Source organism: Glandiceps talaboti, chromosome 6, assembly GCF_964340395.1.
Source record: "Glandiceps talaboti chromosome 6, keGlaTala1.1, whole genome shotgun sequence".
NCBI lineage: Eukaryota > Metazoa > Hemichordata > Enteropneusta > Spengelidae > Glandiceps > Glandiceps talaboti.
In genome coordinates, this window is record NC_135554.1 from 25602455 (window position 1) to 25629306 (window position 26852).

General features: G+C 36.0%; 1 protein-coding gene across 1 annotated transcript; it reads left to right on the plus strand.

Moving 5' to 3' along the window:
* The first annotated feature begins 1230 nt into the window (after positions 1 to 1230).
* Positions 1231 to 13329, plus strand: LOC144436427 (sterol carrier protein 2-like). Its single transcript, XM_078125226.1, has 14 exons — positions 1231 to 1369; positions 2453 to 2647; positions 3053 to 3181; positions 3396 to 3522; positions 4282 to 4345; positions 4674 to 4760; positions 5099 to 5249; positions 5887 to 6034; positions 6821 to 6928; positions 7954 to 8107; positions 10300 to 10378; positions 11075 to 11207; positions 11706 to 11782; positions 12270 to 13329. The coding sequence occupies exons 1-14, from the start codon at positions 1325 to 1327 to the stop codon at positions 12360 to 12362; spliced, it is 1590 nt and encodes a 529-aa protein (XP_077981352.1). The 5' UTR covers positions 1231 to 1324; the 3' UTR covers positions 12363 to 13329.
* Positions 13330 to 26852: the final 13523 nt, after the last annotated feature.

Genomic DNA, 26852 nt, shown 5'->3' on the forward strand with positions numbered 1-26852 from the left:
GCAATCGGTCAAGTGGTTTTTGACTTCAAGTTGTTTACACACATCCACACACACACACACACACACACACAGACAGACAGACAAACAAACACTTTGCCATGCCTAACACTAACACTGAATCTTATCAGTTCAGTTGTGCTAAAAAAGTACATCAAAATAATCCACATCTTGTCTACTGAAACCAAAAGGAAAAAATAAACAGTTGTAAAATTAGAAAAACAACAACACAATATCAACATATTTAACAAGAATCAGTAAAGGCTTTTAATTAAATTTAATGTGGTCAAAAAAGTGAAAATGAAATGAAATCTCTGCCATATTCTTTGCATTCCTATTATATATTATTATGTATAAATATATTTACAGACTGTAATTTATATATATTTATATATTAACATTTCTAAGTTCTATTTTAAATCGAAATTAAATAAACTGTATGGACATAACTTGCCTATTCTTTGTGAGGGTTGCATCTTACCAAACATCAACATTTTCTGTTGGTGTTTTTCTCTCAAAGCCATAAGCACTTTCATTCCATCCTCAGAAAGTGATAATTCCTCCATCTCATCAGGAGACTGTGTTGATGTGGTCCACACTGACATTGTTCTCACTCACCTTGAAGACTACCGAATTAATTTGTAGAACGCATCACCTTAGCACTCCATCATGTTCCAATATCATTAGATAGAATGTTCAACGGACAAAAAATAGAAAAAAGTATTATGATAATTTTAAGAGTATAAATTAAATATATGACAATATAATTATGTAGGATAAACAGTGCGATGAAAGTAGTTTGGTAACTATGTATGCATGTCACTAACATCTAAGGTCCTTGTGTATATTAATGTAACAATTCACAGACAGTATCAACAGTTAAACACGTTGAACATTTTTTTAAATACATAGAAATGAAAAGTTGTGCACGACTCGAGTCTTGATCTTTCAAGTTTCAGTTTCAACAAAATTTCATATTCGTCTGCGATATGAGCATTTCATATAGCCTTTCTGTCTAACAAACATGCTTATATATACTTACAATGTACACCGCGTACTAAATATTGGAAAATGGGACACATCGCTATAAAAAAATCGAAAAAGTGTTAAGTTTAGATTATTCGGCACTGTTTTGAGTACGCCGTCAAACAAGAATATTACTGAATATTAGAACCAAAGAGGGCGCTCTAGGATACGATAATGTCAAAGGTCACTTATGGCCTTCGCTATCTTTCGATTGCATATAAGTCGCGGACGGGAGATCATTAGCCTTGCTAGTCGCAGAACTTGTCCCTCTTTGCCGTCAGTCCGCAATCAACATCAAAATATGGGAAAATCACGTGTATTCGTAATCGGAGTTGGCATGACCAAGGTAGAGTATTTTCTCCTGTTTACTGTTAAAAGTGATGGTGTACGTACGTGCCCCAGATGAATAAGTTTTTAGGCAAAATATTATTAGTAACAATAATAATATTCTTGGGACGGTATGATATAAGCAGAGTGACACAACGGTCATTTCCATGCCCCATATTGTTTCAACTTCTGAACTCGGACAAACTATCCATTCACAAACAACGTACAACCTGTGCCGTACAAGACTGCGTCACATTACAATAAACATGCTACTGTCAGTACTGTCAGTGTGCATTGGGAAAATCGCGTACTTATACTCATCATGTATATTTTATAACCAGGATAAACAAAAAGTCTATACAAAAGTGGTTTGGTCAATTCGTTGTGTAGGGCTAACTTTAATATCATGGATGGAACCGCCTACAGGTCCAGTGTCTTCATATGATTAACTTACATTCGTGAAAATAAATAGGTCGGAACAGTGTTGTGCAACAACATAAATTCCTGACCCTTCACGGACCGGTCAGAATTTGTTACCATTGGACCCTGGTCAGTTCACTCAAAGGTTCAAATATCACAAAACAAAAGTCCATAAAAAGTTCGTTGACCCAGAGTTTATAGGTCAGTGCTTCTATCAGTGTTTATCACGTGATTTCATACAAACATCAGTCTATGTCTCCAAAAAACAATACTTCAGTATTCGGATCACTGCACCATAGAAATATACACTGTTTTAATACTTACACTTTAAAAGAATGTGTTCAATAGCAAACTAAAATATAAAAAGGTTAGAAAAAGTAGGTGTAAGTAATATACTGTATTCAAAGACCAAAATGAATTCAGACTCCCTTACTATAAACCTGCAAGTTTGAAATTAACATGTGAATGATTACTATTTGTTATTTATTACATATAAACGAGACTGTATATCATAAAAAGTGATAACATTTTCCATTTATGTATTCCTCATCCCTTCAATTACTGTAATATGAACATTTTGCTGTCATTGTCAACTGAGGACTTGATGTGGTGTAAACAAAAATATACACAGATATAGATCAGAATATGTTCTGTATAGCACCATTTTTTGGTCATCCTTTAGTTTGAAAAACCTGGTCGTCGTGATGACTTTGATTATCCAGACATGGCTAGAGAAGCTGGTACCAAAGCCTTGAAGGATGCTGGTGTTTCATTCAAAGATATAGAACATGCATCAGTTGGCTATTGCTATGGTGACACAACTTGTGGACAGAGAGCCCTCTATCAATTGGGCATGACAGGAATCCCTATTTACAATGTAAGATTGTTAGATTATTATATTTTTTTATATTTTTACAAGTTTATGCTAATTAAAATGATGCACTTTACCAAAACAAAGTTGAAATACTAATTTTGTTAAATTATATTATGTGTATTTTTGTCAAAATGTCTTTACCTGCTGATTTGACTGATTCCTATATAACCATAGTTACCATAGTTACCATAGTTACCATAGTTACTGTGTATTAGTTCTGGTTATGCAGTAACAATGAACTTAATGATATCTTGTCAAAATAATATTAATTCTAAACATTTTAATCCAGTTACATTTTTAGAAGTACATATTTCTCTTTTCTTTGCTTATCTAGTTTTTAAAAAAATCTAGAATTATGTTTGGTATTTTTTCATCCTTGCATATATTTATTTATATTTTTGTTTACAGGTAAACAATGCTTGTTCCACTGGTTCTACTGCCTTATTTATGGGTAAACAACTCATTGAAGGTGGTCTTGCAGAATGCGTCATGGCATTAGGTTTTGAGAAAATGAAGAGAGGACCATTATCATCTCAGGTTTGAAACATTTAATGAATACCGGGGTACATTGGAATCAGATATCAGCACAAGGAAAGTCTAGATGTGTTAAATTTAGTTACACTGTATTGGAACAGCAAACAGACAGTTTGACAAAGCATGGGGACCTGAACAGGTGAAACGTTGTGAGTATGTAATAAGAACCCTTGGTCATGATAGAACAACTGTTATTGTTGTTGTTTTGTTTCCCTAGAATTTTGACCGTACTAGTCCCATGGACAAACATGTAGAAATGATGTTCAACACACGTGGAATGACACAATCACCACTTACACCACAGATGTTTGGAAATGCCGGAAGAGAACATATGGAAAAGTATGGTAAGTACCAGTATAGGATTAAATTGTGTGATTACTGTGATTGGTTGTATGTTTGGATATACTGTATACCTCAAAGATTACTGGTGAGTTGGTTCATACACAGAAACTACTTTGTTTATTTAAATTTAATGTTGAGTCATCTATTATACCTCAGGCCACTTGTTTTTAATGAGCATGAGACTCTTGTCAGTGTGAAAGATTTCTCTGGTCACCAGCTATCACAACTTTAAAGGGCTCATCCTGGGTCAGCATCTTGACACTTCCCAACATGTATCAAGCCAATATTTTCTCAAGTACAATAGTCCCCAAATGCAACTATTTTCAAAAACACAGTGACAGATTTCTTTCCTGTATATTCATACTGTAGTCCAACCTTAGGAGATAACAAAGCTGTACACTCTAAAATGACAGTTTCATACAAGCTGTATGAGTGTGTAATACATGGTCAAAGTCCATCTAGCATTATGAGCTAGTCATCTTGCTGTAGGAAGCCTTTAACACTTATAGGTAACTGTTTTAAGATATTAATCAGAAATCATAACACTTGTTGGTTAGTATTAAATTATTGCAGACAATTGTTTGAGGTGAACCATGCAAAATAAACCAACAGAAAAGTGAGTTAGTGAAATTACACCATACTCAAGGGAAGACTTAGTGAGGGTGTCTACACTGTGATGTCTTCAATCAGTTATTATCCATGCAAAAAAAATACAATGACTCTATAAAGATTGTAATGATGTCATGTTTTGCATACCATAGGTACTAAACCAGAACATTTTGCCAAGATTGCGTATAAGAACCACAAACATTCTGTCAACAATCCGTAAGTATTGTCTTCCTTTAATACTCTAAAAGCTTTGAGTTTGGATTTCCATGATATTCACCTCTCTTTTCATATTTGAAATGATGCTAAATGATGATGAGATAATGATGATGATAATGATGATGACGATAATACAGATGCAGATGACAACAATGGCAGTAATAACAATAATGATGACAGTGATGCCAGCTGTAACAGCAATATCAGTGACAATGATAAGGATGATGACAATTGGTAACCATGACAACAATGTGCATGAACATAACCATAGTGATGATGCTGTAGATCAGTTCTGTATTAGAGCCATTCACTATTTTTCCTCATGTAGATATTCTCAGTTCAGAGATGAATACAGTCTTGAAGACATTATGAAGTCACCCATGATACACGAACCACTGACCAAGTTACAGTGTTGGTAAGTTAGATATTTACAAATTCATCTCATCCAATCCCTGACAGTCTTAATTAGTTGGTTGTATGTTTTTTAACTTGTAGAGATCTGGTTCTTCCCTCATTTCAAGCGTTTCTGAGCACTTGTTTTTCAGACAATTTGATTCTACAGTTGAATCTGTTACCATTATTCATCCAAAAAGCAAAGGCCATAGACAGTCTTTCAAATCTAAAGGATGAGGTCTAAAGGATGCTGCCAGCATTATGCCTGTGTGATGATAATCCTTGTTGCATGTTTACACAGCATAGAAGTAGAAGTAGGATTGAAATAAGTTAAATATGCCTGCTTGTGTTTATTTTCAGTCCCACATCTGACGGCAGTGCAGCAGCTGTTCTTGCTAGTGAAGATTTTGTCAAGAAACACGGTCTTGAAAGTCAAGCTGTAGAGATTGTTGGTATGGAAATGGCTACTGATCTACCTTCTACCTTTGAAGATAAAAGTGACATGAAACTGGTTAGTATACAATAAATAGTTTATACAATTTTCAACTCTGAATGAGATCAAATTTAGTTAGTTATGAAAGATTTAGTAGGGGAAAATTGAAGTGTTGGTATTTATTAAATGTACCATTTTCATGTTAGCCAGGTACTAAATAAGTTTTCAGAAGGATGGGCTGGTCATAATGTCACATCCACCATAAGCTACCACTAATAGTAATACCAGAGCACCGTAACTGCTGTAATGTCTAATCAGTTTTACATTGTATTGAGATAGTTATTGTGAGGGCACACTGATTTAAGGGGGGGGGGTGACAATGGCAAATGGATGTCTGCTATGTTAGTGTTTAGTGTTTATCATTCTGTGACATGTCTGATAAAAACAGATGTAAAGCTGTGGGCCACGATAGGATGTGTCAGTTATTTTTAGCTGTAGATCCATTATGCACAATCTGTACAAGTACATCAAACAAAACATTTTAATGTGTGCCTATAATGATGCCTTGTCACATTTCTTTTCACATTTTTGTGTATTATAGAATCTTTGTAATAATTATATTGTAATCATGTTATCTTTTCTTCCTAACAACATGATATGAACCTTTCAGCACAAAGGACATAAAAATGTTAATTTTTTGTGAACTTTTTCGTAGATTGGTTATGATATGACCAAAAAAGCAGCAACCGATCTGTACAAGAAAGCTGGTATAAAACCTGATGATATTGATGTGGTAGAGTTACATGACTGTTTCTCTGCCAATGAGCTGGTCACATATGAAGCCCTAGGACTTTGTGCTGAAGGTGAATATCCAAAAGTCAGCCTGTAGGGCCAAACTTTGTAACTCCTGTAGGACTAGACTTTGCAACTCCTGTATGGCCAATCTTTGCAACCCCTGTAGAGTCAGACTTTGCAACTCCTGTATGGCCAATCTTTGCAACCCCTGTAGAGTCAGACTTTGCAACTCCTGTATGGCCAATCTTTGCAACCCCTGTAGAGTCAGACTTTGCAACTCCTGTAGGGCCAGACTTTGCAACCTCTATAGGGCCAAACTGCAGCCCTTGATTTACATAATGTAATTTGACCAACATTAAATGATGACCTCTTCAAAATATTCATAAATGAAAAAAAATGCAATAATTATTGAAATTTATCATCTAAAGTGTACATTGTGATTCTTTGTAAATTAAGACATTGAAATATATTATTTATGATTCATATCAAAATGATTATGTGCACATGTCATATTTGTAGAAAACTAGAATAAATAACATAATAAGAATATATTGAAGTATAGAGACATGATACTAGTATGACAGTCAAATGTTGTGTTTGTTCAATGGCCAAATGTTGAAATTGGACATGTCAAAAATAATTGTACAGCATGTTGAAAAGGTTTTCAGTATTTGTTGAAACCTGTAGAATGACCTTGGTTACTTTACTGCTTTATTTAATTTCATAAAAATTTGGCATATCTGCTGTCATTGTTCTGTTTGTCATTAGACAGTTGTTTGTCTATCTCACCATCCCCCCCCCCCCCCCACACTAACCATTTTACCTCACTTTGCTGTTACTATCGTTTGTTTCAGGCAAAGCTGGTGAATTTATAGACCGTGGCGATAATACGTATGGTGGCAAGTACGTCATTAATCCTAGTGGTGGTTTGATTTCTAAGGGACATCCACTCGGAGCTACAGGTCAGAATCACCAATAATAAATCAATTCCTGTGAAGGTTGAGCAATAGTACAGACATACAGGATATGTAAATTGGTTTTCTATCATTGTCACTGTCTGTCTATTATATAATATATTGTGCCTAGCTGTTTGCAAAGTAATTTGTTGAAAATGTTGAAAATTTAAAATGAAATAATTACATGTGTGAAGCTTCCGCTTCCATAGACAGTGAATAAAGTAGACAGTATTTCCTATAGATAACACCACCAGCATAAATGTCATGAAATCCATGGCAATTAAAATGACAACATAGTGTTATTTATGAACAATTTCAATTGTTACCATGGTGAATAAAAGGAATTCAACTCCTAATGATCAGTATGTCTACAATATTAAAACACCAAATTAAAGTGTCATGTGATTAGCAACCAAGTTATAGTGACATCTATCTATTCATGGTACATCTTTATATATCTGGTGTTAAATCTAACGACAATGAGAGTACATTTATCTGGATCATAGTAGTGTCAGTAATAGATAGTTGATATTGTATTGAAAATAATGCACAATAATGTAGACAAAATCAGACAGAAAACTATTTTTATTAAATGTCGCTTCTTTAAAGTTATTCAGTTATTTTTTTTGGGGGGGGGGGGGATGCATGATTCACCTTTAAGCTATGAAATTTTCGACAAAACTTCATTAAAAAATAGTTCACAGGACTTGTAATGAGTTAAGTGTAAAAAAAAGCATTCACTAGCTATCATGGCAGGAGTGAATGAGTTGTGTGAGTTTTATAAATGTACAAAAAGAGAGCTCAGTCACTTTGGTCTTTATTTAGTCATTAGTATTTTTCTGTCAAAATGAGCCTTTTTAAATGCTCATTAAGGTTTTCAACAGTTATAATGGTATCATGAATGAATTAGTGTATCTATGATTATAGTCACTGAGTGAATGAACTTTTGATGTTAGCTGAGTGCTCTTTGCACTATCCTGCATACATAATGAGCAACCTTTACCCTTTGCCCTTTGTACTGCATTATACAGGCCTAGCTCAGTGTGCAGAGTTGTGTTGGCAGTTGAGAAACATGGCAGACAAAAGACAGGTTCCCGGTGCAAAGCTAGCTCTGCAGCACAACATTGGTCTGGGTGGTGCAGCAGTGGTCACAGCTTACAAACATGGCTTCCCACAACAACATAGGTGAGTATAGAGGAACGTAATCAACACTGAAGTGTAGACATAGTGTGTAAAGCTCTGATATGCTAATGAGCAAAGTGAGGTGATACACGGAGATCTAGTAATAGTCTATGGCCTTCATAGTGTTTTCTAAGCAAACAGTGACAAACCTTGGGAATGTATCTCTAATACTACAACCAATATAGACTCGTATTTAGCAGAACATCAAGACTTTATGATTAGTTAATATGGCCTATAGTATTATTATACTAAATTTATTATAGCTACACAAAATACACCTCAGTTTACTATTAAAAGGTGTGGTTATATGGCTTCCTGTCTGGTAACATACAGTATACAATCTCGTATATATGATATCAAGTTTCTGTTAACACAATGTGGCACACTACCAAAGAGAAAACTGTATACATAGCATAGATTGATATGAACAGTGTCTACACAATTCCTTACATAGCTGTTACCTAACATTTACAAATTTAGAGAATTGTTGTTTTCCCAGCCAAGCTTTGGTACTGGTAATATTACAGAACAGGTGACTTTTTATGAAGTCAGGTATAAATCAAGTTTCCATATAAACCATAAACCAAGTCTAGATCATCGTGGTCAACAGAAACTGATATACTACCATCATGAGTGATTACTTAAGTGTTATATAATGGTATTTCAATGAATTCAATCAATCAATCCTCTATTGAGTTCTATGGCCACTGGCCTTATGTACAAAAAGTCAACTACACTCATACAAAATGTCTGAATAAATAAGTATATAGATTATACAAAATACATGATAAATAAGATAATAAAGTGAAAGTAACTAAATACATAAATAAATTATTGGTTCAATGTTAAATAAAGGCAAGATGTCTTTTTGTGTACATGTGTAGATTGTTATATGTGTGGTAGCCTTGTATTATATTGATATATGAAATAGGTGATACATCCAAAATGTACAACTGTGGATATTTGTCGGTTTCAGAATCCAATTGAAAAAATGTAGTCAAATAAACAGGACATATACAATATCATATTAAATTATGTTTGTAAAACAGATTTCCATAGTATGTTAAAAGCTAGAATTATTAATTAATTTTTTATATTATTGACGATATTTGAATTTGCAAATAAATTGCAGGCAGTAAAATATTTGGTATGAAAGCAAACACTTGCATGTGTTCATTTAATATCAATTCTAACATAGCCAGTTATAAACCATTTTGCTAAATTACCAAGTTTAACTCTGTTGAATGTAAAAGAGCATTTTAATAGTGAACAAGAAGTGGTTTTACATGAAATATATAGCCAAATCACAGTTTCTGATATGTAAAAGATAAGGCAATGCCACACCTATGCCTGTTACCATAGTTACCCCCTGCATGAGCTGAAAATGTGATGTCAATACCTCAAATTTGCACCAAGTGTTTTTTTTTTTTTTGGACGCATTCAAATTATGAAACTTAGTTGAAAACTAAAAACTGCATTAAAAATCAGTTATTAAGAATGAGTTGTAATTTAAATGATATCCATATATTCTAGTTTAATCTGTAGAAAGACATATACCAGCTGACTAAGTAGACACGTTTACACCAACCAATGATTTGTTTGACTGGTTGAGACATGCAAATCAAACAAGATAGTTAATCAACAGAGTAAAGATCAGAGTACATTGTAATTAACCGTTATACTCTGAGTCTCAGTGTACGTGGAATGGCCCCTTGTGGCGACCTTTGACCCCCAACGTTCACATTTTGAAGATAGAAGTCTTATCTATGAAATGCTATCTTGTCTCAGACCAACTGAAAGCTACAGAGTTAGGATACAGTTTCTACAATGTAAAAGTGTTACAACCCCAGTAATAGTATACCAGAAATTTGGCAAAATGTACTCACAATTCAATAACTAAAACTAGTATATAATTTTGATGAAAGATAAAACAGGTGAACATATTTTAAACAACCAAACATAAACATTGTGTACTACAGTATATTAATTGTTAATCATTGAATGTATTAATTAAAGATTACAGGTACTGTAAAAGTTGCATCAAATAAAAAAAAAATTGTAATGTGTGTGGATATTGCAAATACAGAGGAGTAGTTTAGGTTTGAACAGTTAGTATAGGATTGTTAAAATTAAGTACAGCAAGGAGAAATATGTTTCCTTGATTTTATGATTTTTTTTTTCATTACTCTTTATAGTATCCAGCCATCACCCACATCAGGGGATGATTTCAAATCTGCTGTCATCTTCAGTGAAATTGAAAAGAGACTCAAAGATGTAAGTTGTGTAATAAGTAGTAAACATTATTTGGCTAAATTTGGACAAGTCTTAACAGTCCTCGGACTTTGCGATAACACGGAGCGTCGCAGTCACACGTCAACGAACATATATCTCTATGTGGTCGATGAGGGCGCACAGTACAAGGTTGTTGGAGTACGATAGAGTACGTTATGTAGATGGTATCGGTACATACAAAATAATTCATTTAGCGTCGATTTTAGTAAAGCGAAGTTCCGAGGACTGTGAGAGAGTCTAAGAGTTGCAGTGAAATTAAGGATTGAAAGATGCAAGTCATGTGATATTGAGTTAGCATTGATGGAGCACTGTTTTATGGTTGATTGAAAAGTTGGTTGGTCAATATGAATGATACTCTGAAAGGATGGAGGTTGGTCTTTTGAATAATTGGTTGGTTTGACAGTTGAATGAATAGTGGGTTGGATGGTTGGTTGGTCTGATGGAGGAATGGATTGATGCACTGCATGAATGGTTTGTTGATTGATAAATTGATTGATTCAATGACTTGATATATAAATGAGTGGTTGGTATGTCGGTTGGTTGGTTGGTTGGTTGGTTGGTTGGTTGGTTGGTATGTTGGTTGGTTGGTTGGTTGGTTGGTTGGCTGGCTTACCTATAGATCATTAAATCTGTTGGATTGTTTGACTTATAATTATCCTATCGCCATGTTTCTATCAGGATGGAGCATCTGTTGTGAAGAAAATGAAGGCAGTCTATGCATTCAAAGTAACCCATGGTCCAGGTGGCAAAACCAGAACATACATAGTAGATGTGAAAAATGGAAATGGATCAGTGGAAGTTGATGCAAACAGTAAGTATATATGTCATGGGTGTGTACAATAATACACACATTTTGGTATCTCCTGGGAAGATTATATCATGGGATGTGTGGCACAGCTGTGTAATATCAGGGTTATCTCATGGAAAGTGTCATGGATGTGGTAATATCAGGGTTATCTCATGTAAAGTGTCTTATGACTATGTTAACATGAGGGTTATCGCATGGAAAATGGCATATGAATGTGGTAGCATATGAATTTGTTAATATCAGGGTTATCTCATGGAAAGTGACATAACTCTGGTAATATCAGGGTTATCTCATGGAAAGTGACATAACTCTGGTAATATCAGGGTTATCTCATGGAAAGTGTGATGCAGAAATGTTTTCTCAGGGTTATCTCCTTGAATATTTTAGTGATTAATTAATTACAGGTTGATAAAAAAAACACATTCACTGACAGCTCAACTGTCACAAATGTATGTCATTGACTGTAACACAAGTAAAATGATATTTTTTGTGTCTTGACAGAGAAGGGTGATTGTACTATCACTATGAAAGATGAAGACATGGTAGGAATGATGACAGGAACATTGAATCCACAACAGGTTAGTTGATATATCAGATACAATATAGGTATAACATGAATATTGATCATCTTCATTTTACTTTCAGTCAGAAAACTTGTATGATAATGATTTCAGTGAAAGAGAAAATTTTCCTCTATGTATTGCTTTTCAAGAGGTTACTGTTTGGATAAAAATATACTGGTAGGTTTAAAAGAAAGAATTATTTTAAATTTGTGGCTGGTTCAGTAGATGTAAACTGTAAGATCTGTTGTGTCACTCTCCGCCCTCACTGGCCTGCTCTGTGAAAGGGGTTGACTGATGTTTGAGGGCGCCCTATTGTGCTGTACCTCACAGATTACTGTAGATGACATTAAACTGAATCTTTATCTGTTTCTATAGCAACAATAATCCAAATGATGTGCAAAATTACTGTTCTCAGTTATTTATTAAGAAGTAAATTGTATGTGAATATTTAATATCCTGCAATAATTATATAATGTTTAATTTCATATTTTCATATTTTTAGGCATTTTTCCAAGGCAAGCTGAAGATTGCTGGTAACATGGCTCTTGCAATGAAACTCAAGGAACTTCAACCAACAGGACAGTCCAAATTGTAAATGTAATCGTTTCCATGACAACTATACTCACATTTATCCAGAACTATACAGATCATTGATACAATAGGATTGTCAAGCACATCCAATGCAAAATAAAAAAATGTAATTTCCTGACAATAGATTAAAAGAACTTCTGGTTTTAAAAATCTTTTTTACCTAATTTGAATAAACAACAATGGTGGGACATAGAAAACGACATTTAGATATCACAAAGCCCCAATTTCTTAACTATGAACATTTTAAAATATTCTCCTCAAAAGAGAAAGAAATACAAAATAAGTACATGTACTATCAATTTAATGAGTTATTTCATACAAAAATGAAACCCTGCTGTGAGTTGTACATGTGACACAACTGATGCCTTCAAGAAGATAAAAGATTTGTGAACTCCCTGACAGTTGTTGCAGCAATTTCTTTAAGCTTACACGTACAATCTCATTTCAGATATAGTTTAGGGGAAACATTAGAATGTTATTTGAAAAATAAAGATGGTGAGCAACTGCTTTTACATTTTATTAAGCAACAGTACTCAGTAAGCCACAGTCTCAGTAAGCCACTGTCCCAGCAAGCCTGTCTCAGTAAGCCACAGTCTCCTGTCATGTCAAGAACTAACAGAGGGGAAAATGAAATATATTTAATAACTATTGTATAGTGAAATTGACAACAGAATTATAAGCACATCAGAGTTGCAGAATAGGTTGGATGTTCATGACAGTTTTCTGCTAGCTACAGTGCTTGTGAAATGAGTAAATGTGTGTGAACAGTTGAAAAGAAAATAAGAAATTTGAAATGTAGCAGTTAAAGTGAAAAATGTGTATGTGGTTGTATGTTATAATATAAATGCCATTAATGTGTAAATGTACACTGCTTATGATGATCTGGTTTATTCATATGCAGTTTGGAGAAAAATTATCACTTTTTTGGTCCAATATTGGAGTGATTTGTAAATATAAAAAGCCTATTTGAAATAAAGGAAAACTTGTTTGATTGCTTATACATAAGACTTGTGTATCATTACTTTAATGAACTCAAATATAATTTGGGTACACAGGTCTGCCATTTTCCTCAACGAAATGAAAGGAAATGTAGTAAATAGCGCCACCAATGGTTGTTTTCGAAATTCAGGTACATGCATGTTCACACGACGATGTACGCGAGACGAATCAAATGGTAATCTTTTGCATCTCGGCATGGCGATTACAGCCTGCTAGGCTGCTATCAGAAATTACGGTGATGACTGTATGTGGTGTGGGGAAAAGATTTTCTTCAGCCCCCCCCCCCCCTCTCGTTCTCAAAATATTTTATGACCCGAAATGTTTCCCGAATGTTTCCATCAGAATACAATAAAATATCGATAACATTGACGTGTATATAGACTATATCTCGCGGTGAGTGGACTTGCGCGATCACAGAAACACGTGTTATTTTACCTCTTCCATAATAATTGGCTAAACACGTCAATATTATCGATATTTTATTATATTCTGATAAAAAAATTCTCGGGGAAACAAGTGCCTATGACCTTGAGCTAGCTTTGGAAAAGTGCGTTCCAAGAACCCCGACAAATCTACGTTGAAGTTTACGGTGATGTGTCAGAGTTCACGGAAAGCACATCTCCCAAGCTTAGTCTAGACTCTAGACCAGAATAATGACGTTGTTCAATAGCACAAGAGTTTTCCCACCAAACTTGACTATAGTCGCTTAACGGTGACCAATATATTATCTCTCATCATTGTCACCAAAACTATTTCGTCTTCCCTTCATCATGTAAACCTTAGATTCTGGAGCTGTCCAAGGTCTACGTGTAAGCATACAAAAGAGGATCAAAGGTAGAAAAAAAACACTCCCTACGACACTAACAGGCCAGGTGATGTCGTCATTCGATTGTACGATTTAAAGTTTGTTACCACAGAAAGTGGGCCCTCAACGACGAATGTGAGATGATGTACTAAACGGTAGGCTCACGTAGCTTAGCATGTGATTAGCGACACTGATAAAAAGTAAACGTGTTTTTAAAGTGTCAGCTACAACTAAGCACGTTTCCAAAGTAGCAGTGATAACAAGTACACCAGGTGCGCCAATCCAACAATTAATTACCGATGGTTTGATACATATCTTATGTCGAACCTCCCTGGAAAGTTTGTTGAGTTTGTCAAATCTTTCATTTATCCATTGTACGGCATTGGTGGTGATGATGATGATGATGATGATGATGATGATGATGATGATGATGATGATGATGATGATGATGATGATGATGATGATGATGATGATGATGATGATGATGATGATGATGATAATATGGAAAGCCGGTTGGGACCATCGACGACAACGCTACATTGCATAGAAAAAGCCTATGAAAGTCGTCGTCGTCATCGGCTGTTGTCGACGATAAAACTAGCTACACACGCCAATGTGGACCTTCATCGTCGTCGTCATCACCATCACCATGCATACAAAAGTTTTCGTCATCGTTGGCAAAGTATGCGACATCATCGTTGATGCCTTGTAACAAGTTCGTCATCGTCGATGGCCTAATATACTATGCGACACCATCGATGTTGAAAAATGCACATGCGCAGAAGATGCCTTTTAACAAAGTTGTTGTCGTTGGCAACCTTGCAACATGCATCGTCGTTGGCCGAGGGCGACGATGACAACAAGAAGTGCTTGCACCAATGGCACTCGGACAAAACAGCGTCAACAGCTAGCGTTGAGGACGTAAATGCAACACTTTTATCGTGTTTATTTCCGGCTGTTTATACTCATAGCTTGTATTTTCAAAGAATCTGGGTTGTATTCATGACTGACATTTCTAACCCCATGCCTGGAACTCGGCAGTGTTCAGTATTTATCATGTCAAGTTGTCATAGTGTGTAGGGAAATAAATTTAGCATGTCATTTTGAGATGTAGTCATCATAATCATTATGATATTTTGATGATCCCTTGGGTGTAGTTTTGGTTTTCCTACTTGTGTTTCGCTAAAAATATTTTTCTCAAACAGGGCTACAAATAAAACGTAATATCAGACACACATTAATTAGAGATCAAGAAAAAATCGTTTATTTACTAAACGTTTATTTACACTTAAGGCGTTACGTTTTTCATGGGTTTGTTTTTCATGGTATTAAAGTATCGCCGAGTACCGGTGTTGGATATCGTCAATGTATGGAAAGCCGGTTGGGACCATCGTCATCAACGCTACATTGCATAGAAAAAGCCTATCAAAGTCGTCGTCGTCATCGGCTGTTGTCGACGATAAAACTAGCTACACACGCCAATGTGGACCTTCATCGTCGTCGTCATCAACATCACCATGCATGCAAAAGTTTTCGTCATCGTTGGCCAAGTATGCGACATCATCGTTGATGCCTTATTTGCGACACCACCGATGTTGAAAAACGCACATGCGCAGAAGATGCCTTTGCGTCTTCGTCGACGGTCTAAATCAAGAATACTAAAAATAGCCTTTGCAACACCATCGATGGAACCCATCGATGGTGTTGCAAAGGCTATTTTTAGTCGCAACTTTGTAACATGCATCGTCGTTGGCCGAGGGCGACGATGACATCATGCGACATCATCGAGGCAACTTACCAGTGTACATTGACGATATCCAACACCGGTACTCGGCGATACTTTAATACCATGAAAAACAAACCCATAAAAAACGTAACGCCTTAAGTGTAAATAAACGTTTAGTAAATAAACGATTTTTTCTTGATCTCTAATTAATGTGTGTCTGATATTACGTTTTATTTGTAGCCCTGTTTGAGAAAAATATTTTTAGCGAAACACAAGTAGGAAAACCAAAACTACACCCAAGGGATCATCAAAATATCATAATGATTATGATGACTACATCTCAAAATGACATGCTAAATTTATTTCCCTACACACTATGACAACTTGACATGATAAATACTGAACACTGCCGAGTTCCAGGCATGGGGTTAGAAATGTCAGTCATGAATACAACCCAGATTCTTTGAAAATACAAGCTATGAGTATAAACAGCCGGAAATAAACACGATAAAAGTGTTGCATTTACGTCCTCAACGCTAGCTGTTGACGCTGTTTTGTCCGAGTGCCATTGGTGCAAGCACTTCTTGTTGTCATCGTCGCCCTCGGCCAACGACGATGCATGTTGCAAGGTTGCCAACGACAACAACTTTGTTAAAAGGCATCTTCTGCGCATGTGCATTTTTCAACATCGATGGTGTCGCATAGTATATTAGGCCATCGACGATGACGAACTTGTTACAAGGCATCAACGATGATGTCGCATACTTTGCCAACGATGACGAAAACTTTTGTATGCATGGTGATGGTGATGACGACGACGATGAAGGTCCACATTGGCGTGTGTAGCTAGTTTTATCGTCGACAACAGCCGATGACGACGACGACTTTGATAGGCTTTTTCTATGCAATGTAGCGTTGTCGACGATGGTCCCAACCGGCTTTCCATATCAATGTACACTGGTAAGTTGCCTCGATGATGTCGCATGATGTCATCGTCGCCCTCGGCCAACGACGATGCATGTTACAAAGTTGCGACTAAAAATAGCCTTTGCAACACCATCGATGGGTTCCATCGATGGTGTTGCAAAGGCTATTTTTAGTATTCTTGATTTAGACCGTCGACGAAGACGCAAAGGCATCTTCTGCGCATGTGCGTTTTTCAACATCGGTGGTGTCGCAAATAAGGCATCAACGATGATGTCGCATACTTGGCCAACGATGACGAAAACTTTTGCATGCATGGTGATGTTGATGACGACGACGATGAAGGTCCACATTGGCGTGTGTAGCTAGTTTTATCGTCGACAACAGCCGATGACGACGACGACTTTGATAGGCTTTTTATGGAAAGCCGGTTGGGACCATCGTCGACAACGCTACATTGCATAGAAAAAGCCTATCAAAGTCGTCGTCGTCATCGGCTGTTGTCGACGATAAAACTAGCTACACACGCCAATGTGGACCTTCATCGTCGTCGTCATCACCATCACCATGCATGCAAAAGTTTTCGTCATCGTTGGCCAAGTATGCGACATCATCGTTGATGCCTTTTAAGAAGTCGTCATCGTCGATGGCCTAAAAAATACTAAAAATAGCCTATATGCGACACCATCGATGTTGAAAAAACGCACATGCGCAGAAGATGCCTTTTAACAAGTGCGTCTTCGTCGATGCTAAAAATAGCCTATATGCGACACCACCGTTGCCATCGTTCGCGTTGAGCTCCATCGTTGTTGAAAAACGCACATGCGCAGAAGATGCCTTTTTAAAAGTCGTCATCTGAGTCGTTGGAAAGTTGTTGTTGTCGTCGTAGTTCGCATCATGCGACATCATCGTGCCTGAAAAAAAGTCTTCGTCATCGTTAGCGTTGCTGAAAAGAATGGGCTGCAACTTCAGTGACCGCATATGAAAGCATCGACGGTGATGAAGCAAAAAAAAAACTATAAAAAACAATTCAGTGTCAACGATGGTGCGCCAACGGCATTACAATTTAGCATATAAACACTTTAAGTTTAAGATTTTAGCGCTGAATTCAGCGTCAGCAACGTTGACGAGGCATCCTAAATGCAACTTGTAACTTAAGCCAGCTTTAAACTCAAGTCAAGTCTCAACAGCGAATTCAACAGTGAATGATTCTGGATTTAGTTGGAACCATCACCACAACTTCGTTGTCCTTCAGCTCGCTTAAATCTCGGACGGCAGAGCTCCATTTGTCTGCCAGCACACCATAGTATAAAGTAAGAAATTTAATGTTCTTTTTTTATTTCTTTATCTATTTTTCGACAGTTATTATCATTCTAATCTTCATTCTAGATGTGTTTTTGTACAAAATATATTGACTGACAGAGTAGAGTTAAAACCTTCTTGTTTTGACTTTGAAATTATGTCAAATGTAAAATCGAAAAGTTCCTAGTTGCAAAACTATCTTGCTTATTCACCAAATTTTACTGGGTTTAATGCTCCTTTCCCCACCGAATTATGTTCAAATCCGACCATAACATATTTGCCGCCTGTGCGAAAATCACGGTATTTCGCTTGTGAATATAATTATGATTAGACCCCCCCCCCCACAAAATCGTGTCAATAATCCCCGCAGACGCATGCGTATTTTGTGAGACTAGTGCTGTGCTTCGCGCCAAAAAAACACAAGTTCCTACCATCATCCACGCTTTTTTTTCCGTCCATACGGTAAGTTTTCCCCACTTTTTAAAACCCGTGAGGAGCTTAAGTATAGGTGTTTTGCACGTTGACAAAACGTTAGAGACTTATCATGACATTGCTGCTCGTACTACCCAAATCTGAGACAATTTTTGTAATACTATTACTACTACATTCATACAGACAGACGGAATTTTACAAGTGGACACGCGAATCTGGCGTATGTCTCTTAGAAATAATGTCAGGGTTAACGTTAGTATAGTGCAGTGGTAGTGAATTTGGTGTTGAAGATTTTGCGAACTTCACATAAGCCTAAATGCGGTACGATCTTTATTTCAGTTTTTTTCATAAACCATAATTACCGTCATGGTTGTTATTAAAATTATACAAATAGATTTCAAATTCAAAGGAACATGTGATTGCTCCCCCTACAACTTTGCATAAAATGGAGGGGGAGGGGGGGGGGGGGGGGGCTCTGAGCGCACTCGCACTGTTATTATACCAACAATCCGTAGTACAATAAATTTGGATCAACCTAAATTTGAATCAAAATTATACACAATATATTTGATTTGGTAAAGGAACTACTACAATTTGTAATGATAATGAAATATTGCACCCAAGAGACATATGATATACTAGTTATATATAGTATTAAGGAATGTGATTTGAAAAAATAGTTAAACACTAGTGATAGCGATAGAAAACTACTTGATAGACATTTTTACACATGCATTTACCAGTTTGCACTCTTCAAGGCACTTGTTTGTCCTGTTCATAATTGTTCAGTTTAGGGCATTTTTGGCAAAAGAAAGATCAAAAATGTTACACAGATGTTGATTAGATTACTAGTATTGGTTTCAAAGTTAGTCTCAACCATTACTCCACTTGTGGAAGTGTACAGAAAAGGAGTTGTCTATTGTTATAGAGCTCTGTTATGAAAATAATAGAGACATAATTACTAGATGTAAGTAATTATTCAATTATTCATTGTTCAATTTCATTCTTTTCTTCAGTTATGTAACAAGGGCCTACCTTACCATGTAATGTAATTGTCTGTCATCTTACTGTGGTCAGGCTAGTGTGTGTGTAACTAGTCAGTCTAATTGATTTCAGCCATAAACTTGACTTGACTTGATGTTTTCAAAACAACAGGACCACTTCCTGTTAAGAGTTGATTCAGAGATAAGTTGGTCCACAGTTTTCTCTGATACAGTAAATAGTTAAGTCTTTAGGAGTGGTCAAATCATTTTGTGAACTGGTGACCCCCCCCCCCCCGCCACAAGTACCTGAAAAATCCAGCGGTCCTGATGAAAGAATTAGTGGTCCAAGGTCCTGCTAATGTGAAACATTAAATCTTACGCATGAATCTGTATATTCAGACGACTTTTTAACATAGTTATTAACAATAATGTACTGGTCCAACGGACCAGACAAGGTAAAATTTGTGTGGTCCTCCCAGGACCAGTGGATTTGTTCACTCCTGGTCTTATGTAATCATTCTAAGTACATTGTAATAGTGAAATTGGGATATTTTCTGAAGTCAATGCCATGCTAACTATAATCATTTTTTAACATTCCATCTGATCATGTTTAGGGATGGGGGTTTAAATACACAAAATTGTGTGTGCAATTAGCCCAGCACATAGGTTCTATGAAATATTTCTGTATGTAGTGTATTACCTCCACAATAAATTACCCCAGTGGCCAGCAAACAATTTTTTGTTTTGTTTAAAAGTGAATAAATTAATGTTTAATGGAAAGTAATAGCAACCTGTAGTGACCCAAAGTCTGAAGAATAGTTACACTCACTTCCCCACAGTTACCAGCAGCAGCCCACAACCTGTACAATAGTTATACTTCCAAGGCCTGCAGCAATCTGCACAAAGTAGTCCCAGCAACCCGCACAATATAGTTACACTCTGGCTACAGTAAATGGTCCTACATTTTTGATTACTAGATCATCATCAAACAAGTCTTATGTTTTCAACTTTTTTGAGTCATTCACATATTATATTCTCTGAGAATATGAGTAATATTTTGTTCACTTATGAATATATTTCATTCTTTGTAGTTTATCACAAAACAATAGCAAGACAAAAGGGGGTTCACGTGTAACCTGGTAATATCTATTAATTAAACTTGGGGATGATCACAGGTGTCAGAGAATAAGTGAAACACAAACACAGAAAGAAGATATGTAGTCATACGATAGCTATATTGTGCTAAATAACAGGTCAATAGTTGGCATCATAAATCAACACATTAGGGATGAGATCAATAGTTAAAACAGAGTCTTTTAGTAAGGCCTTAAAGCCATTTCTCCACCCCCTTCTAACTAAATTTGTTAAAATTTAAAATCATTGCAAACAGCACAATTAATTTCAAATCAGTATGTAGTATTATGTAGTGCTATGAATACAAAACCAGGATGTAGTGAGGACAAAATGGCTCTTTTATTAGTCTAGAATCTAAACTGGTACAGTACATTCGTTTGAGAAACTTCAATCCTAATCCCCAGTCTAGTCAAGAGGATTCTTCAAACACAAAAATCTGTGCTGCCCCCACCTGTGTTCATATAAACAGGTCGATGTTGTGGCGTCCCCACATGATTTTAGTTTAAACAGACTGGAGGTGGAGTCCTGGTTGGACATTTGCATATCAGTGCACTCCTAGAAACTTTACATAGAAAGGTCAACCTCTCAGTTTGTGATGGATTACATGGACATGATGGACATGTGCCCTTTGCACTTCATTCACCAGAGGGGAGCACCACAATTTAACACCTTTCAATAAAAGCATCTTTTCTTTTCACAACAGTTATATTATGGCACTTTTCAGCAGGCCATGTTTCAAATATATATAAGAATACTTTGACGTTGCTACAATTTAATTCCATCACAGCACTGATCAACCTGAAAAATTCCCCATTTAAATATATTGCAATTTCAGATTCAAAATGTCTCTCGGGACATTGTTAAAAAGTGCATATGCCAGTGGAGAAGAAACAGACTGTGTATTGGTTTTGAAAGATGGCAGTACATTGAGAGTGCACTCATTGGTAATGAAGCTCAACTCACAGATGATCAAAACACAGATCGAAAAGTGGGCAAAAAATGGGACAATATACTGTAAACAATTTGACAGTGAAAAAATGAGGAAAACGATTGACAACATCTACAACGATGACCTGATACTAGATAATCAAAATGTAACAGACTACATTCAGATTGCTGATTTTTATATGATAACCACCTTAACAGAGAAATGTGAACATTTTTTAATTCATAACATGACAGTCAAAGATAACTTTGCAATGTTGAAATATAGCGACAAATACAGCTTGACTAAACTGTGTGACCATTGCCTTAAGATGATTGACCACAATGGTGCAGTCCTGTTAGTTACTGACGTCACACTGCAAGACTTTATCAAACTGTCTGTGCCATTGGTAGTAAAAATTATACAAAGGCAATCTTTAGCTGTGTCGGAAGACACGTTGGTGGATGCATTATTCGCTTGGGTTGCAAAAAAGCAGGAATCTGAGAATCCTGAATGCAGAGACACTCCGCAAGACTTTGAAGCATTTTTACCTCATATCCGTTTTAACAGTTTAAGTCATATATCTGTCCACAAGATAGTAGTGGAACAAATTCTATGCGCAGAAGATGCAACCATGCTAATGCAATGCTGTAGTGATCCAAATTTTAACCCAAACTTTCATACCCAAATAAGCACTCAATCACGAGATGTAGTGTCACCACATTACATTGTTGTACAACGGTTCTGTTCTGAGCATATTAACGTCAATGAGTGGAGAACAAATCAGTTTGAGGGAGACAGAATTTCCTTTCAAGTAGACAAACCAATTTATTTGTATGGTTTACATGTATTTGGCAGTACGAACATGGCAATATCTGTTACTATTACCCTGCTCAACAGTCAGGAAAGGGTGGTCTCGCAAATCAAAGCCTCACATACAACTGGCCCAGTAGTTTGGGCTGTAATTTTCTCTCAACCACTCAGATTAAATGCAAATAGAATATACACAGTAATATTGCAGGTCAAGAACGATGTATTAACAGCCTATGGCACTCAGGGAATACATCATAGATCTATCACACTTGTAAATGGTGATAAATTCCGGGTCAATTTCCATAGTTACAGAGATAGAAATAAGCATAATGGTACAGATGTAGAGAGAGGACAAATACCTTCACTAATTTTTTTACCCCCTTAGTGCACAATATGTCTTCATACTTCATAGCAGGGACAATGTAATGTGAAACGTTTTGTATGAGAACCTTGGTAATGTACTACATGTTTACACTGATCTGGTGCCTTTCATATTGTGAAGTTATATGAGCTTACTTTTAAAAGATTCACCTCCTTGCTATTGATTTCCAAGTTCAGATAGCCAAGTATGGTTTATCCTTTGATCAGTCAGACAATTGCAGAAGTAATTATCAGCTTACCCCTGAGATTCAATCATCTGCCCATTGCAAAAGTATCTTTGACAGTCATGTGCCAATTAGAAAGCTGTGCACTTCTCTGATAGTGTTCATAACAAAACAAACGCAAATCAAAATCAATAAGCAGATTAACAAGAACTTTGATGAAGATGTTGATATAGGTATGTACACAAAGGATTTTTCATGATTTGGTAATCCAACCAGTGATATGCAAATGAGGAATAAAAGTGTGAATTTTTGCAAGTGGTTTTGGTAATGAACTTTACCGTTCAAACCTCTTGGGATGAAATTTGGTAATAATTCTAAATATGTTAGTCTGCAAATTATGAGTGTGATATACTTACATAAGTGGCCCAAGCAACCATGACAACACCCTGTGCTACAGTCAAATGACAGGCTATTGCAAATATAATGACAGGGATGGGTAGGCAGTAATCATTTTTTTAAAAATAAATATGGAAATGCCCTTAGCAAAAAGATCATCTCCAATACAACATGTATACCATGTTGTATAATGACAATATACAACTTGAGACATCAGACCAAGGACAAACATAACCTGTGACAATTAATTAGGGAAAGTAAACAACTGAATTGGAATAATAACACTGCTCAATGTGTTGAAAGTATAGACTTGTATTAAGTCCATCATTTGATAAGAACAATTATATGGCCACCTTACATAATAATTCACTGTTCATAAACAATTTTTCAGTTCCCCAGGCATTTCATATACACCAGAAAGAGGCCATAAAACTGTTCCGAAATGCTGAGCCAAGTGTTAATCCAATCCGTTTTTTTACTTACCCTGTTTGTAACAACTTTCGTTCCTCCATGGTTTGCTATCAGCAGTAACACCAGTGAGGGAAGGCAAATGAATAAACATTCCAAAAATGCATGCAGATATGCCTATTACCAAAACCACATACCCATAATAGAAAACTAAATTTTACTCTACACTTGTGCTATAATTGGTACTTTTATTGATAATTATGTTCTCATGCCACCATGATTAGAAATTAAATTTTAAGAAGTTTCTGTATTTTTATTTGCAGATGTCAAACAGAAGAGAAGACTTATCTCAAGGTAATGTGTTCCTGATAAATGTAATAAACTAGCCTATTTTTTTTTAATGACTGTCTTTTCTTCTGTGCATAATAGTCTCTTAAGCTCGGATTGATGTCACCTATTTCGACCCAACTTGTTATATGTAAGGTATCATGTGAACTTTGCAGATTGATAGTGTTTTGACCTGTTTGTTCAATGCTCTTGGAATCAAGTGGCAGACGTCTGAAAATTATTGTCCATTGCCTGTTGAAGTTTTGATGTTTGGTGGCACTGTAGAACTCTTTAGACATGATTTTAACACTGCCTAATTCAGATATTAAATACAAGCTTATGATAGTGACCATATCTCATGTTCACAAAGATCCCTGTATGTCTTGGCTATATGGCTGCCAATTTTAAACATTATAAGTAGAAAACTGGCATACTGCACCTTTGGATCTCTAGAAGGAATTTTAAAATGCTGTAGCAATAGAGATGGACATGCCTATTTCAGTCACATCCACTGCAATGACAGATTGTGCATGTAAATAGAAACAACAACAACAACAACAACAACAACATAATAATAATAATAATAAAAATAATAATAATAATAATAATAATAATAATAATCTTTATTTATACTGGATAGTTCTTTAAGTATATAAACACTTGTCTCCCAAGAAGTCCAGTGAGGGCCATCCCTCATATGGGTTCATGAGAGAGACCCTCGGTGAAAAGTTAGCGCATTCGTTAGCCAAATGTAATGTATGAAAAGTAACATCAACTACATACTCATACATCTTAATTTGCAGTGCAATAGTTTTATCAGCACTGATTGTTTGCCCATTACAATGTATGTATTTTTGCTCCCAGCAAATGCTTTTTAGTTCATCTGTAACTCATTTTCAATTAATTACAGATGGTAAAGATGCTTTGAAGCGCCTTCTTTGCAAAAGCTTCAAAACAAAGCAAGAAGAGGTTAATATGAAAAGAAGAAAACCAAACACTTCTGGCGTTTCGGCATTAAAGGTATGACAACAGTGATTAATGGACAACTGGATAAACATTCCCAATATTTATGTTTATAATATACCTAGTGATAATGCTGTGCCATGATTCGCTAGAATCAGTCACGTGATAGGAAAATAGAATGACTTTCCCTAGGGAAATAGTTCCATCAACTATTACATGGTCATGTGACCACCGCGAGTTCACAGCAGGTAAAAATGGCGGCTTCTGACGATGTCGTCTGCCACCGCAAGTTCACAGCATGATGTATATTATAAAACACATATTGCCTGGCCTATATTCGGGCTATAGCACTCGTTCATTACCCCCTCGTGACTGTGAGTTACCAGAATCGCATGCTATTTCCCTCGGCCTTTGGCCTCGGGAAATAGCATGTGATTCTGGTAACTCACAGTCCCTCGGGTGTAATAAACGGGTGCTATAACCCTCATGGCCAGGCAATATGTGTTCAAAATATACCAAGCAACAAAACCATACCCATAGCAACAGCCAAATGATCATGTATATTGCAAAAATAACAACATGGTTGAACACGCAACTGGATAGTCATTTAGCAACTAAATGAACACCAATAGTTAGTATGGATTAGCAGGTGGATAAACAATTTTAAAATCTGTACAGTTGTGCCTCAACTACATTGGTGATATTTTTTAAATAATACTGCCTCAATAACATTAACCCTACATTGTCAAGTCATGTGGGTTTAATTTTTTGTCTTGATAGCAGATGTGGTATGTGTTCAAAAATGACATACCACATCCAAATTTACTGAAGAATGTTTTCAATCACTGTATTCAAAGTGTGTGTTTATGATATGTATTTGAAGGTGGTTGCATTTAATATTTACAGTAAACTGCTACATGGAAAGATTGTGAACCACTAAAAAGGCGTTTAATAGAAAATGTAATTGTTTTCGTCCAAATTAGTACAACACCAAAACAAAATATTGAAACACACAACTGATCTCTAACGCACGTCTATGCATGGGTAAAGTCCCATACTGCTAACTTTTTGTCTTGCATTTTACAAGAGATGCACTTAGATGTGATATAGCTGTCTTCAAGTAACAACAATTTTACAACACAATTAATCAAGATAACTTTATGTCAAGATAAGAACCCCATGAACAAGTGTGACATACACAGGGTATTTTCATTTTTCATTTCTGATATGTCCACTTGCATAGCAAGTTAAAGTGCAATAGAAAACACAGCAAGTATGCATGACAACAAACTCATGGATTTTTTTTGGAACGATAATATCAACGTTCATCAATTTCAGCAATGTTTCCTTAAATTATGCACATGTTATTTTGTACTGAAGGGACATTGCTGAACTCGCCTATATCTTATTTGTGCACATGTTGACAATAATGTTTTAGTATCACCCTGCAGTGCTTGTAAATGCTGAGTATGCACAAACAAGTGCAAGTTAAGTACACCAGTTATATTTATTATAACTTGTCTTCCAGGAACTTCATATAAGCATGCTTATAAAAGATAGTGGTATTATAAAGAAGACCCCACCATGCCTTCCCACAGAGTGTGGGAACAAAGGTTATGTAAAACTGATGGTTGATACACAGTCCAATGCTGAGGACTGGGCAAGATTGGCAGAAGTACAGTTTGACAATGTTAGTTTAGTCCCATATAAACTAGATGAAATAGGAGAATTTGTCAAGCTGGAAAAACCAAGCGAGTTCACATATGAGAAACTGTACCAACAGCAACAAAGTAGAAGAGTAAGCAGTTGGAA

Excerpts from the sequence above, each read along its gene's own strand:
- LOC144436427 (XM_078125226.1), top strand. The coding sequence starts at position 1,325 with ATGGGAAAATCACGTGTATTCGTAATCGGAGTTGGCATGACCAAG. Across the intron at positions 4,346-4,673 it reads AAACATTCTGTCAACAATCC|ATATTCTCAGTTCAGAGATG; the intron begins GTAAGTATTGTC and ends TTCCTCATGTAG. Across the intron at positions 11,208-11,705 it reads AGTGGAAGTTGATGCAAACA|AGAAGGGTGATTGTACTATC; the intron begins GTAAGTATATAT and ends GTGTCTTGACAG.